At 40.0% G+C, this 16,247-nt stretch overlaps 2 protein-coding genes across 2 annotated transcripts; one reads left to right on the forward strand and one right to left on the reverse strand.

The window, feature by feature from the left end:
- Positions 1-3,822: 3,822 nt before the first annotated feature.
- Positions 3,823-8,343, forward strand: LOC125869919 (uncharacterized). Its single transcript, XM_049550316.1, has 6 exons — positions 3,823-4,188; positions 4,246-4,494; positions 4,899-4,960; positions 5,081-5,333; positions 6,109-6,213; positions 8,332-8,343. Exons 1-6 carry the CDS (start codon positions 3,823-3,825, stop codon positions 8,341-8,343), a joined length of 1,047 nt encoding a protein of 348 aa, XP_049406273.1.
- A 4,620-nt stretch (positions 8,344-12,963) lies between these two features.
- On the reverse strand, positions 12,964-16,043 carry LOC125869920 (uncharacterized). The gene is made up of 7 exons (XM_049550317.1): positions 15,156-16,043; positions 14,866-14,995; positions 14,438-14,786; positions 14,137-14,305; positions 14,001-14,085; positions 13,639-13,883; positions 12,964-13,380 (listed from the first exon to the last, which is right to left on the reverse strand). The coding sequence occupies exons 1-7, from the start codon at positions 16,041-16,043 to the stop codon at positions 12,964-12,966; spliced, it is 2,283 nt and encodes a 760-aa protein (XP_049406274.1).
- Positions 16,044-16,247: the final 204 nt, after the last annotated feature.

Genomic DNA, 16,247 nt, shown 5'->3' on the forward strand with positions numbered 1-16,247 from the left:
TCAACTTGGTCAATGGGAACGAAATAGATGAGAACCCCTCTACGAACCTTCTATAATATCCAGCCATCCCTAAGAAATTCCTAATATAAGTTGGAGATGTGGGTTTAGGCCAATTCTGCACTGCCTCAATTTTCTGATTGTCAACTATAATTCCATCACCAAAAACAATATTGCCTAAGAATGCCACAGATTCAAGCCAAAACTCACACTTAGAGAACTTATCATACAACTCTATATCCTTTAGAGTTTGGAGAACTACTTTGAGATGACTAGCATGATCTTCCTTATTCCTCGAATAGATTAGTATGTCATGAATGAATACGATAACAAACATATCTAAATAAGATTTGAATACTCTATTCATAAGGTCCATGAACGCTGCATGTGCATTAGTTAAACCGAACGACATGACCAGAAACTCATAATGACCATAACGGGTCCTGAATGTTGTCTTTGGAATATCACATTCCCTTACTCTTAACTAATGGTAGCCAGATCTGAGGTCTATCTTAGAGAAACAAGTGGCGCCCTGAAGTTGATCAAAAAGATCATTAATTCTCGGAAGTGGATACTTATTGTTGATAGTAACCTTGTTCAATTGATGGTAATCTATACACATTCCAAGAGTACCATCCTTCTTCCTCACTAACAAGACCGGAGCGCTCCAAGGTGTTAGTCGAATGAAACATTTTTCTAGGAGATCTTTCAACCACTCTTTTAACTATTTTAACTCTGCTAGTGCCATCCTATATGGATGGCTAGATATAGGACGAGTATTGGGAAGAATATCTATATCGAAGTCTGTCTCTCTCTCAGGAGGGACGTGGGGAAGATCATCTGGAAAGACTTCTGCAAACACTTTTACTATTGGAACTTACTGAATAAGAGGTATCTCCACACTAGAGTCATTAACTCGGACTAAGTAATAGACACACCCCTTGGAAACTAACTTTGTTGCCTTCAGGTACGAAATGAAACAACCATTAGCAATGCTGAACTACTCGTCCACTCTATACCTGACTCATTAGGAAATTAGAACTTGACAACTCGAGTTCTACAATCAACTGAGGCATGACAAGCATGGAGCCAGTCCATACCTAGAATGATATCAAAATCTACCATGTCTAACTCAACTAAATCAACCATGGTGCTCTTGTGATTGATGAAAATGATACAATCACGATAGACTCTCTCTACTAAAATAGACTCACCAATAGGTGTAGAAACACTAAAGGGATCAATATGTTTCTCAGGAAGAACATCAAAATTCATCGCAACATAAGGAGTTACAAATGATAAACTCGCTCCTGTATATAGCAAAACATAAACATCAAAGTTAAAGACTTGGATCATACAAGTGACAACATCTGGCGAATCCTCTTGTTCTTGGTGACTAGTGATAGCATAATGACGATTTCCTACTCCGCCTACCCCTGATGTAGCTCCTCTAGATGCAACTCTGTCTGGTGGAGGAACTTAAGAAAACTGGACTCTATTTCCCCATTATCGTTACCCTGCCTGTTCTTTGGACATTCTCTCGTAAAATGACCGTTCTGGCCACACTTGAAGCAACCAGTGGAGCCATCACGACACATCCATGAGTGGTTCCTACCACACTTAGCACATTCAGGAGGCTTACTACCCCCTTGTGCCATACTACCTTGAGAATATGTAGGTTTAGCTCTAAAATTCTGACTATTGTACTCACTTTTGCTCTTTGGTGCAGGTGCCCTAGCAGATGATGGAGCAGGTACCTTTTGTTTATATTAGAAGGAAGACCGGTTCACAATACTCTTCTGCTACCCGGATTCATTCCCTGATGTCTTTGCCCTCTTATTCTTAAACTCTTCTCTATACTTCAGCTTGTCCTCCTCAACTTGTTGCACATGTATCATTAGCCTTGCTATGTCCATATCCCATATCAGTATAACTGCCTTGCCTTTTTCTCTTGACAGGCTAGACAACCCAGCAACGAATAAACTCATCCTAATCCTCATGTCAAGAACCATCTTTGTAGCATACTAGGAAAGTTGTGTGAACTTCAGCCTGTACTCATGGGCGCTCAAAGAATCCTGCTTAAGAGTGAGGAATTCTTGTACCTTTGCTTCCCTTAGTTCTCGAGGGAAGAAACGCCCTAATAAGGACTCCTCAAAACAAGCCCAATTCACAGGTGGTGCACCCTCATCTCGGTTCTTCTTCTATTGATCAAATTAGATCCTAACGACACCCTTTATTTGGTATGCAACTAGTTCCATCCTCTCAATATCAACAATATGCATGATCTCAAAAACCTTATGAATCTCCTCAACAAAGTTTTCTAGATCCTCACTAACACTTAAACCAGTGAAGCTCGGTGGATTCATCCTTAAGAACTCATAGATACTTGAAGTTTCAGCTATTTCCTGACGATTCTCTCTCTATTGCCCGGCTTGGTTGGGCACAACTTGGATCAACGTTCGGATGGCCTCACGAAACTCAACTTTGGTGACCTCTCCTTGGGGTTGCACTTCTAGTGCATTAATATGAATGAAGTATAGAGAAAATCTTTTAAAACATGGCTAACAACTCTGTGTATTAGAAATACAATACTAACTCTGCATTCATGCAAAGATAAAATATAAAATCTAGGATGTATATAAAAATACAATTTACTTCTGTGTATATAAGAATTCAAAATAATTCTTTGCGAGTTTTTCTAACCGACAACCATCACTTAAGAGCTATTGTGATGATACACCATTTTGCCTCACACTGCCAGGGCCGTCCTATACCATGCCGAGGGTATAAAACCTGACTACTAAGTGGATTTACTAGTCTATGCTAAAAAGCACTAAGGAATCATCTAAAAAGTATGACCTTTTTCTACCCATGATGGCTGATACATCCAAACATACACTTCAATTAAAAAGTATAAATGGTCGAAGTCAATTTATAGAACTCAACGTGTGTTGAGGTCGATCCCATAGAGAATTTGTTTACATAAATGATTTCACTATCGCATTTGCCCAAATGTATTTATTATTTCCTAAAGAGAAAGATTGCGGAAAGTAAAATGGGTTTAGTTGTAAGATTCTAGTAACTAAGGTTGTTAAGCCAAATCCAGAGTCAATAATTAACAAAGTCTTGATTTTAAATTTGTATTTATAATTGAATGAAACTAGGACTGTGTTCCCCATACGTTGCATCTAATGTTCTTCCGTAATTGAGTTTCAGGCAATTTGTCTCTACAAAATATAGGTGAGCAAAATATATCTAACACTTCTCAAGTTTAATTAGATAATTTTTTCTCAAGTCCTCTTGGTCCTAGAGTGTTAACATATTTTTCTCAAGCCAAAGGGAGGTTCTATGGTATGAGCTACAAGATCTGGGTGCAACCATTCAGAGTCCTTGGATTTTGAGTAGGGACTTTAATAATGTATTAGCAGCTGATGAGAGAATTGGGTTGCCAGTTACTCAAGCTGAGATAGCAGGGTTCAGGACATGGTTAATACCTTGCAATTGACTTCCCTCAGAACAAAAGGTTGTTTCTTCACTTGGTGCAATAAAGAACAATCTACAAGTAGAGTGTATAGTAAGATTGACTGGGAGTTTGGCAACTTTGAATGGCTACAACAATTTAGTCATGTTGAGGCTGAATTCCTAGGGCCAGGGGTTTCAGATCATTCCTTGGCCATTATGCAATGCCATCAGAGGATTACTTTGCATCCAAAGCCATTCAAACTATATATGACTGTGATGGAGCATCCCCAGTTCAAAAGTATACTTCTGTAGGTATGGCATGAGGCAGGAAGGGGAACAAAAATGAATATTATATAGAGCAAGATGAAGAGGGTGAAAGAAGCTTTGAAGGAGATAAATATGTTTATGTCCAATTACAACCAAAAGTTCTGTCAGGCTAGACAAATGTTGGATACTGTCCAGGCTCAAATAACCACACAACCACTATGTCAGGCCCTGTTTGATCAAGAAAAGATGATCCTTACGGAGATGCAGAAGTGGAGCTTGGCGGATGAGAGGGTTTTGAGGGAAAAATCTAGGGCTTGTTGGATTGATTGTGGTGATGCCAACTCCAAGTACTTTCATGCACAACTCAAGATAAGGGCCAACCAGAACATTATTTCCTCTATCTACACTGCAGGAGGTACAAAACTTACTGACCCTTTAGCTATTGAGCAGGAATTTGTATCTGTATTCAGCAACCTGATGGGAGACTATCATGAGGAGATGCCTTGTCCAAATGCATAGATCATAAAGAATGGTCCATGTCTTAACAGAGATCAACAACTTGCTTTGATTGCTGAGGTTAGTAGGGAAGAGATATTCCAAGCTATTACAGAGATGCCAAAGGATAAAGCACCAGGGGTGGATGGATACCCAATAGAGTTCTATACTAAGAATTGGGATATAGTGAAGGAGGACCTGTTTAAAGCTATAAAGAAATTCTTTAACACTGGAGTTATGATGAAAGCTTGGAACTGCACAGCTATCACCTTGGTGCCTAAAGTTCCTTCACCTACTTAGGTTACTCGCTTCAGAACTATAGCTTGCTATTCCACATTGTATAAAATTGTTTCTAAGGTTCTTATTAGGAGGTTGAAGGGTGTGGTAAATTGTCTTGTGGGTGAATCACAATCTGCATTTATTGAGGGAAGACATATTACTGACAATATCCTTCTGAGTCATGAGCTCTTTAAAGGGTACACTAGGAAGTGGATCTCACCTATATGTGTCCTTCAGGTGGATCTTAGGAAAGCTTATAATACTTTGGAATGGCCTTTTCTTAAATCTATGTTAGTCCACCTTGGCTTTCCTTACAAGTTCATAGAATGGGTAATGGAATGTATCACTACTGTCAGTTATTCTTTGTTAATCAATGGAGTATTGGTTAAACCTTTCAGGGAAAAAAAAGGTCTGAGGCAAGGGATCCCATGTCCCCATACCTCTTTGTGCTAGCTGTGAAGTACCTTAATAGAGAGATGAAGATGCTGAGTAGTAACATGAATTTCAACTTCCATCCAAAATGTGGCAGATTAGGGGTGGTGCATATGTGCTTTGCTGATGACCTCTTAATGTTTTGCAGGGCTGATATTATCTCTATTATATTATTACAGAAGACCTTTCAGAACTTCTCAGATGTATCAGGATTACAGGCCAACACAACAAAGAGTTCCATCTACATTGCTGGTGTAACACATGATGTTAAAACTGATATTCTTACTCAACTTGGTTTTGATGAAGGCCATCTTCCCTTTAAATATCTAGGAGTTCCTTTGTCAACAAAGAAATTAACAATTCAACAGTGTATGCCATTGGTGGAGAAGATTACAGTTAAGGTGAGGTGCTGGTCAGCTAGAGTTCTTTCCTATTCTTGTAGGCTACAACTAATAAATTATGTACTATTTGGTATGCAAAGCTATTGGGCACATATATTTGTCCTGCCACATAAAGTAATAAAGTTGATTGAAGCTGTATGTCGAAATTTCTTATGGACTGGGAAGGGGGAGATGTCAAGGAAAGCATTGGTAGCATGGGAGAAGGTGTGTCAACCAGGTGTTGTTGGGTGCCCTAATATAATTGCTCTTGGGAAGTGGAACAAAGCAGCTATACTCAAACATTTGTGGGCAATGTCTATGAAAAAAAGACTCTTTATGGATCAAATGGGTACACTATTATTATATAAAAAATAGGGACTTGGAGACACTGATAACCCCCAAGACTACAACTTAGGTGGTAAGGAAGATAATTGACAGTAGAAAATTGTTCCTTCATGTAAATAATGATCCAGGAACACTTGTGCAAGAGATGAGTAAGTTAGAAAAGCATGGCAAGTTTCAGATCAAGGCAGCTTACCACCATTTACAACACCATCCCCCCATAGTTCCTTGGAAGAACTTAACTCTACACAAGCATATACATCCAAGACACAGGTTCCATCTCTAGCTTGCAGTTCAATAGAGATTGGCCACTGTGGTACGACTTCAAAAGTTTGGCATTCAGGTCCCTATGGATTATGCTTTCTGTTCACAAGAAGAGGAGTCATTCAATCATCTATTTTTCTCATGGTCCTATAGTTCAAGAATGTGGACTCGATTACTCAAATGGCTGCAGTTGACTCATAGTATTGGTTCATGGGATCAAGAATTGGAGTGGATTTGTCAAAAGGCAAAGCAGAGAAATCGAATGGCTGAGATCATTTGCTGCACTTTTGCAATGGTAGTTTACTACATTTGGAGGGATAAGAACATCATCAGATTTCAAAAAACTGGAAGGGTGCATAAATCACAAACATGCCAGGAGATAGTAATGCATATAAACATTCAAGGGAGGAACAATATTGGATGGCGTGATTCATTAGCTCAATTAAATTGTCTTCCTTAGGAATGTATAGGTTGCTTCCTGCGATAGTTTGTAGGAGGATTTTATTTTAGAGTTTGTTATTTTAGAGGTAGTTGGTCTGCATCTACTTGGTTTTGTAACGATTACTTTTGATTAATAAAGTTGGTTGTTAATAAATTTTTTTTTTTACTCCCGCTTATAATAGTTTTAAAAAGTTCTTTCCTGTCGGACTCAAACTTTGACTCCATTTCATCAGGTAAATTCAGCTTTTTCCCAACCATCATTTTTCTCTCAAACAAATGAGAGATACATGCTACACTCTAATACATGCACTCATTAGAATACATGAATAATGAAAGATAAATTATAATTTGTAGATATAAATTGCCTTCCACCCGTCTTACGAAATTACACTTAGATTTAGTCATAAATCCCACAATCCCAATTGTGGTATTTAGCCTCTTATGATTTCACGTAAACATATAGAATTATGTAATGAAAACATGATAAGAAAGTACTTATGAAAATATGCAAAATCGATAAGCACTTGATAATTCCAAAACTGGAAATCCAACTTCGAAACTTGATTGAATGTTAATCATCAAAAACTAAAGCTAAGAATATTTGAAACTTTGTCCCTCGTTCAAGATAAGATGAGATAAAAAACTAAAAAAGGACCTAATTAATTCAAATAGAATGTTTAAAATGAGTCCTACTTGAAGTAGAACTGAACTGTCAGGGCAACTTCATGGGCACTTTGACGATCTGTTAAGGGCTTCACGGTCCTTCGTGGTCGTTACTTGGCACGTCTGAGATTTGTATCTTCAAAGCTAACACACTGGAAAAGTACCACACACAACACCACATATCGTCATAGGGACCACGGTCTGTCTGGGTTTCTATGGACTTCACTTGGCCACTTCTCATTTTCACTCCTTTGCTCCTGGCCACTGGTTCAACTTCACGATCACTACCACAGGCCGTTAAAAGGACCATGACCCGTGACGTCTTCTGTGGTCTTCACTTTAGTCACCTTTGCACTTTATATCCCCAAGAACCAAACAGTGGTTCCACTGTATGGACACTACCACAGACCGTTGTGAGGACCATGGCCCATGAAAGTGTCCGTGGTCTTTACTTGGTCCACCAATATGTTATTTTCCATTCCTTCTCACTGGTTCCAATTCACGAGCCCTTTCTCAATCAGTCATGATCTTCACGATTTGTCAAGGCCTCCGTGATCTTTACTTGGTTCCATCCATTTTCACTCTGCATTTGCTTCTCTTCTTTCTTCTTTCACGTCCACATGTTTTACTTGTACAAAAACTACCAAACACATCATAACCACATAAATACACTCGATTCTAGTAGTAATCCTTAGTTTTCAAGCATCAAATGTGCCAAGATTTCGCAGAACATCAGCAGCCACAACTTAGAACCATTACTTGTCCTGAAGTGATGAGGAAAATAATACCTTTAGCAGTCAAACATTCAAAAATTCTTTTGAAACTTTGCGATACCCATCTCAATCACAAATTGTATCCAAAACCATTAATCTAACATGCAAGGGTCAATATTTGACATCTCATTACTCAAAGTCGACCATGTTTATGCTTATGTATTATCAGCTAACACAATCTAACTATCAAAGGCAATCACGATGTCCTCATGATAATTGAGACTAAGTTCTACGCTAGCACTCTCAAAGAACTTCTAACACTAACAACAAAAGACCATAGGCTTTCCCTTGCTTTCTACGCTCTATCATTCAAACACCCGGAATAGGATACCTGTAGCACTTTATCGGCTTGTAACATAGGCTCAGGCTAGGGAATGGATATTTGGGTTTGTGAATGACTAGTCCCTAGGTTCTCAAAACTTTCATTTCCACACAACTCTTTCTAAGCGATTCCCTCTTTTTCTTCATTTCAGAACATCCCAGTAGCCATTATTTTCTTTTTATTTTTCTTTTTTTAATTGTTTTTGTGCTTTCAGCTAACTGGTTGAACCTTGTTTTTCACTTCTTCTTTCTGCTTGGGTTGCAATCACCCTCAACTTAGGCTTTTGGCCTGAGTTGTGACATCGTATCTTCGGAGACCCAAGGATATGATTTTTAATGGGTAAGAACAAAATTGATTTTCAAGGTCAAATCGGGTTCAAGTGATAAGCTTTTTATTTGGTTGTTTTATTTTTGGCTTTTTAATGGCTTATCAAAAATGGCCTACTGATCCTTTCCTATCTGGTTATTCTCAGATTTAAGCAAGACTACTCGGGCAAGTTCTAGTTTCTGTTCCTAGCGTTAAACTTCAAGAAAACCTAATACACACATGACACATGATTACATTTTCCAGTTTATTAGTTTACCAATTTATTCATCAAACTAGCAATGTTCAACATGTAAGTACCTAAGATGTCATCTAAAGATCCTAACAATCAAATTTCATATTAAGGTCCTTATTTCTTACAAAAATAGCTGTTGTACAGCCCAATACACACAAACTTTTATCTCTTTATCATAATCCAAACACAACAATCACAATTTATCAGGCGAAAACACAGAGTCAATCTCCACTCATTCTAGCAGCTAAAAATGGCAGGTTGCTCACCAAGCCCTCCCTAAACAAAAAGACTTTTCCCTCAAAGTCAATGAAGAAAAACAAAACAAGGTTTTGAGGAGGGGTCATACCTTCGACGCTCTAGGCACTGGTAGCCGGATCAGCGTCGGTACCCTTATCAATGGGTGCCTTCTTAGAACCCAACTCTGGATCAGGCTGGCTACCACTAATCAGGACAGGTGCTCTACTACCAGAATAGTCAGCTAACACCACATCTCGCTGTTGTTGCGCAAATGCTTCTTCTTCTCTTGCCATTTTTCTCGAAGCCTTGCGGGCTTTGTTTTGTTGCCTTCTTTCCTTCTTGGATAGGTCGGCTGACAACTTCTCATCAAACTCTCCGATTTTGTGTTTTCTCTTGCCGGACTTTGTCTTAAGGAGTTCCCCCCAAATGTCATCAAGGGATCAAGTGATAGGTGGCTCACTAAAAAAGTTCATCAATAAGTATGGCATGACCGGAGTTGGTATCTGCACTGGCTGCTCAGCCAGTTGAGCAACTGGAGCTTGCATCTCAGCCAATTGCTTCTTGACCTCATCAGTGTTTACTGAACTTGCAGCCTGCAACCGATCCTGGACAAGGATCTCTAAACCATCCATCTTGTCTTTTAAGACATCCAGTACCTTTCGTATCTAATCTTTTATCCTCTTTTCCGTAGCTAACATATCTCGATGTATTAGCTGGGGCATCCGGTGTATAATTTGGTTGACTAAGGTCCTGGTTTGGCGCTGATCTACAACTAATTTCTCAAGGAATAGAGTAAGAATAGTGACAAAAGCACCTCGAGCCTGTGAGGCTGAAGCTGGTGGCGGTGGCGCCTCTGTAGATGGTTGTGATGACTCTCCTTGCTTGGGCCCTCTATCTGCATGTGGAATGTCAATTTGTATGTGAGGAACAACTGCCAAAGAATCCACAACTCCAGATTTTGCACCAAAGAGATGGTTAGCGACATCTTTGATTTTGGATGCCTGGGTGAGTCTGAAGGCCTCACCCCATCTCTCCACTAGCCTGTTTGGGGGAATGTTTGCTTACCGACACAATTTCTCTATCATACAGGGAAATGGAAGTCCGACTCTCTCATTTAGTGCCTTGTCCCGCATTTTTGTAGCTATGATCTTACCCACATTGACTGGGTAACCAGCCATGAGGCAAGCTACTAAGGATTCCAATAAGGGAGACAGAGTGTTATCATTACTGATAGGCCACAACTGTGCACGGACAATAGCCCACTAAACCTTGGCTGGAAAAGACAATGAAACTTTAGTGATGAGTACCTCTGTTCCTGTAACCCAAGCTGCGTTCTCCCCCTCTAAAGAAATTTGCCTTGCAATCCAGCGCAAGCCCTGCTATGGAGAACTCTGAACCTCCATCTCAATTTCACAGGTGACTACATGATGCCCTAAAAAAGGCTAATTGAAGTTGGTGCTGTATATTCTGGGCCATGCAACATCTTGTTGATAGTAGCCTCAGAGATATCCATAGATGTGCCCCGAACCAAAACAAAGTTGAGTGGACCCCACAGTTTCTGCAACAAAGTTCATCAATGTGGCTGCATAAGAAGCATAAAATTCTCTAGTTAGGTGGCTAGAATATTTTCCAGGTGTGTTGTTCATCCAGTCAAATTGATAAAGCTGAAATATCCTCTAAATGTCGGGGAATGATTTGTTATCAGCCACTAACACTCTGGTCTCAGGCATGATTTGTCTCGTCTTAAAGCTGCCATATTTGGTCACAATTCCATTATTAAAACACTCTTTGGACCTATTCACAGTCTACGTAGAACGAAAAAAATCAATTAGCTATTGTCTCGCTGTATGGTCATGTTCATGGATGTGAACATATTAGATCATGATATTATCAATGGTAATCTCTTCATCCCCTCTTACATCACTTGTCTCATCGTGTGCTCCAGTCTCAACTTCTGTTTCTACTGTAGGTCGAGGGGTGGTTGCATCCTCTTGAGAGCCATTTTCAGACTTTGAACTACCTCCCAATCCATTATCAGACTGGCCACCTAATTACTCATCCTTACTAGAACTACTACCTTTCTCTTCAGACTGGGAATGAGTGTTCTGGAGAATGGCCCTCGCTGTCTAGGATCTAGTAGTTCGAGGTGAATGCTCCTTAATGGTAGTGTTTGTCTGAACCTCAGAACTACTAGACTTCGAAGGGTTACCACCTTCCGATTGAGAAGCAGTAGGTGAGGAAGGTGGAGCTGCATTTTTTCTTTGGGGAGCAATAGTACCTGAGAAACACAAACACCCATTAGTACGCAAATCAGTTAAATGACACACTATTGGGTACTCATAATCCCCCTGTGTAATTATAATGTGACACATTGCCTTAAGAATGTCGTCACCCAATTTATCATTGGGAAAGGCCACAGAATGGAAATACAAAACAGAAAAAAAAATTAAGTATAGATTGTTTTTTTATATGGAAGATCACACAGGCTGTGATGAGTACCATTGTCCGTGAAACCTCTCGTGGACTTATGACAGAATTAATGTGCAACACGGGACTGAAACAAGTGTAGTTCACTAAAGGTTTCACGGCCCGTGGAGTGAACCACGGTCTATGATAACGCTCGTGAACATATCCAATAGGTGTATGGAATACCTAAGTGTGGTCCATGAACGGTTTCACGGCTCGTGGTGGCTTCCATGGTCCGTGAAGCCTATCGTAGTCTTACTCTTTGCCAATCATGCAATCCTTGTTTCCCCCGACTTCACTATAGGATAGGCTACACCTATTTTTTAGCACAGGATCACAATGTGACGACTAAATCCACTAATAATCATCTAGCATAATGCAAATAAGAACAATACTTATCTAATACGCACAAACTCACATACAAATGATTTCGACTCCTCACTCTCCATAATTTACATTGTAAAAATACACATGGTTATTCTTGCTTATATACAATATGGACTCAAATTCACACTAATGTCAATATTAAACACCAATTTCTCCCAACTTCATCATACCCATACACAAGAACCATCAAATTTACCCAATTCAAACTAACCCACAACAATTCAATATCAACCACAATAGTTCATCACATAATTATGCTAAATTTGACTAAATCGAAGTAAATCTAACTTGTTTTTAGACAAGATCAAACTTATAACAAGTTATAAAAAAATTTACTTGGAATTAGAGTAAAATTTCACCTAAAAAGAAGAAGATGACTTTTAAGTTGAAATTCTTGACAAACTAGGACTAGGGTTTCAATTCTCTGATGAATGGAGACTTTATGGATGGTGAAAGACTTTTTTATGAGTTTGATACCCGTTATGGAAGAGAGAATGGGAAGAAAAAAATTGACCCTTAGCATTTGAAGAGACATATATACGTTTTGTTTTAATCTTTCCATACGCATGGGCCGGGTCGGGTTTCAGTGATAGTGAAGTTGCCCGTGAAGGGCACCACAGTCCGTATAGTGGTCCGTGAGCATGACTTAAACAAATTACACTTACCTGAGGTTCATGAGAGGCTAGACGGTTCGTACAAAGTCTGACCTAGTGATTCTATAAAACTAAAAAAAAATGCTAAAATGTAAACTACCTAGTACATTTACAATCTTGGGTTGCCTCCCAAGCAGCGCACAATTTAATGTCGCGTTGCGATGCAGGTTACTTGGTTACTCAGACTTCTTCAAGCTTACATTCCTCCACTAGTTTCACCTCTTCTGGAACGCCCAAGTATGCCTTGATTCGCTCACCATTGGCGTTGAACCTCTCACCCTTGTCATTCTCAAGCTTAATAGAACTCGGTTGAAACACCCGAGTTACCTTAAAAGGTCCAAACCATTTGGATCTCAACATCCCCAGAAACAGACAAAGTCTAGAATTGAAAAGTAACACCAAGTCACCAGGAGTGAAGGTTCTCTTCTCAATATGCTTATCATGATACAATTTCATCCTCTCATTGAATAGTGCAGACCTCTCATATGCTCTGAAGAAAAACTCATCCATCTCATTGATTTGATCCAGTCTCAGGTTTGCAGTTTCACCCACTAAGGTTCAGCTTCTTCAAAGCCCAGAGTGCCCTATGCTCAAGCTCAACTGGAAAATGACATGCCTTTACAAATACTAATTGATATGGAGACATAACAATAGGTATCTTGAAAGCTGTCTGATATGCCCATAGAGCATTATCTAACTTTCGTGCCCAATCTGTCCTGTTGGCATTCACTATTTTTGCCAGAATTGCCTTTATATCCCTATTATATACCTCTACTTGGACACTCGTTTGCGGGTGATAAGGTGTTGCCACCTTGTGTAGTGTAACCCCATATTTGGCCAAAAGAGCACTGAAAACCTTATTGAAAAAATGGGACCCGCTATCACTGATAATAGCTCCGGGTGTGTCAAATTTTGAAAAAATATTCTTCTTCAGAAAGCCAACAATACTTTTGCCATCATTCTAAGGCAGAGAAACTGCCTCAACCCATTTGGACACATAGTCCACTGCCACCAATATCTACTTCTACCAATAGGAGCTCACAAATGGGCCCATGAAATCAACTCCCCACACAACAAATAGCTCCACTTCCAGAATGGGTGTTAGAGGTAGCTCGTGGCATCGAGAGATGGCTCCTTGCTGCTGGCACACATCAAAACTCCTTACTATATCCATTGCATCTTGATGAATCGTAGGCTAGTAGTACCCACTCTAAAATACCTTGTGGACTGTCTGAGGGCCTCCATGATGGCCACCCACTGGGGAGAAGTGACAGGTCTCAAATGGTTCAGCCCAATCTGGGCCAATGATTACTGGGGAAGAAATTAGATTCTTCTTCAGGCATTCACAAGCTCTTAGACATGCCTCATCAAAACCAAATTTCACCTCCTTCTCCAAAAGCTTGCACAAGGGGTGTGCAATTTTCGAGAAGTCTTTGATGAAACGCCTATAAAATCTGGCATCTCCTAAAAAGTTTCGAACACCCTTCACATAGATAGATGGAGGTAACTTTTTAATCACCTAAATTTTGGCCTTGTCGACCTCTAACCCCTTTTGTGACACTTTGTAACCAAGGACTATACCTTTCTTGACCATGAAATGACACTTCTCCCAATTCAACACTATATTGACCTCCTCGTATCTCTGTAAATCCCTGCTAAGAATGAGCTAACAATCATCAAAAGTATCACCTACTACTGAAAAGTCATCCATGAATACCTCCAGAGTGTCTTCCACCATGTCCGAAAAGATAGACATCATACACCTCTGGAAAGTTGCTGGTACATTACATAATCCAAATGGCATGCATTTAAATGCAAAGGTGCCATAAGGACATGTAAAAGTGGTCTTTTCCTGATCTTCAGGATTAATTGATAACTGGTTGTAGCTAGAGTATACATTTAAGAAACAGTACCACCAATTTCTAGCCAACCTGTCAAGCATCTGGTCCATGAATTGCATTGGAAAGTGATCCTTCAAGGTCCACTTGTTCATATTTCTGTAGTCCATATACACTCACCATCCAGTGACTGGTCTCTGCGGGATCAACCCATTCTTCTCATTTGCAACCACTGTCATACCATCATTTTTGGGCACACATTGCACTGGGCTGACCCAATGACTGTCAGAAATGGGGTACACAACCCCAACATCTAACCACTTGATGATCTCCTTTATTACCACCTCTTGCATTAGTGGATTTAACCTCATCTGGTGTTCAATGCTTGGGCTGCAGTCCTCCTTGAGTTGGATCTTATGATTGCATATACTCGGAGGTATCTCGATGATGTCAGCAAAGGTCCACCCAATTGCCCTTTTATACCTTATCAACACTTTGATAACAACTTGAACCTGTTCATAATTCAAATCTGCACCCAAGATCATAGTCAAAGTGTTGTTAGTGCCCTAGATCTAGTTTCTTTGGAGCATAAGAGTGTGCTCTCATACCCTGTAAAGCATTCACTGTTTCCACATAGTCAGTCCAGAAATCCCCTTCAAAATTAATCAACACGGCTGCTAATGTTTCAATAGCTAGCCTCTCCTCAATGGTCGCTCTCATCTCTTCTTCATCAAAGTCCTATATCACAGACACCACAATTATGTCATGCGGATGTTTCAATTACCTGCATATTTTAAACTTTACCTCTTCCTTGTTGAATCTGAATTTCAGTTTTCCACTCTCAACATACCAATGCTCATCATGTGGCCAGAAATGGTCTTTCGAGAATTATGGGAACCTTTAAATCCACTTCGCAATCCAAGATCACGAAGTCTCTCGGAAAAATGAAAGTGTCCACCTTTACAAGCACATCACATAGGATGACCATAGGTCGCTTCACTGACCTATTTGCCATCATCAACCTCATTGCAATGGGTTTTGGAACTTCTAACCCCAATTGCTTGTAGATGGCCATCGACATCAAGTTGATACTGGCCCCTAAGTCACACAAGGCCTTTGCAAATTCAATTGATCTGATAGTGCATCGTATGCTGAATGCACCCGGATCCTCCTTCTTATGTACCAGAGACCTGGTAGCAATAACACTGTAGTGATGAACATTGTCAGTAAAATCAGTACTTACAGCTCTTTTCTTCATGACCAAGTCATTCATGAACTTAACATATCCTGGAATTTCTTCTAGGGCTTCTACCAATGGGATGTTCACTGATAGCTGTCTCAGCATGGTGATGAACTTAAAAAATTTCCCATCTTCAGCTTTCTTTTTTAGCCTTTGAGGGAACGGAGGAGGTGGTCTTGGTGTCTGCTGTAGAGGCATGGTTCCCTCAGCCCCTTTTTCATTTTCTCCTGTTGGTTTTACTATTGGTTGAGCGTCCTCCACATCATCGACCTGCTCAGCTTCAGTCTCCTCTCTTCCAGTTCGCTCCAACACCTGTTCATGCTCAGTACCTTCAGAAATTGGGTCATTAAGAATTTTGCCACTCCTGGTGGCGATAGCCATGTGATTCACGTCCTTCTTCGGATTCTGAATAGTGTCACTTGGTAGTGACCCATTCTTCCTTTGGTTTAGTGATGCTGAAAGTTGCCCCAACTTTTGCTCTATTTTCTTAATGGAATTAGTATGAGAGTCTAGCAGTTGACTCATACCGGAGAAGTCACCTTTCATCTCCTTCACCCCTGCATCAGTTCACTCAACCTTTTGGAGCACCTTAGCCAACATTTCTTCCAGCTTAGACCCGCTGGAACTACCACTTGCACGGTCTCTATTACCTTGGGGCACATAGACACCACTGCGATAATTTCTGTACCCATATCTGTTCTGCCAGTTTCCCTGCTCTCTATTTGCTGGCCGTCATACTGTCCTTCTCTA

This window comes from Solanum stenotomum, chromosome 7 (genome assembly GCF_019186545.1).
Source record: "Solanum stenotomum isolate F172 chromosome 7, ASM1918654v1, whole genome shotgun sequence".
Taxonomy (NCBI): domain Eukaryota; kingdom Viridiplantae; phylum Streptophyta; class Magnoliopsida; order Solanales; family Solanaceae; genus Solanum; species Solanum stenotomum.

Coding starts and splice junctions, on each gene's coding strand:
- LOC125869919 (XM_049550316.1), top strand. CDS start 3,823: ATGAAGAGGGTGAAAGAAGCTTTGAAGGAGATAAATATGTTTATGTCC. Junction 4,189..4,245: donor TTGAGCAGGAATTTGTATCT/GTATTCAGCAAC, acceptor CCAAATGCATAG/ATCATAAAGAATGGTCCATG. Junction 5,334..6,108: donor TGGAGAAGATTACAGTTAAG/GTGAGGTGCTGG, acceptor AAATGGCTGCAG/TTGACTCATAGTATTGGTTC.
- LOC125869920 (XM_049550317.1), bottom strand. CDS start 16,043: ATGAAAGGTGACTTCTCCGGTATGAGTCAACTGCTAGACTCTCATACT. Junction 14,996..15,155: donor ATTGCGAAGTGGATTTAAAG/GTTCCCATAATT, acceptor TCTGTGATATAG/GACTTTGATGAAGAAGAGAT. Junction 14,306..14,437: donor CAGAGACCAGTCACTGGATG/GTGAGTGTATAT, acceptor TGTATACTCTAG/CTACAACCAGTTATCAATTA.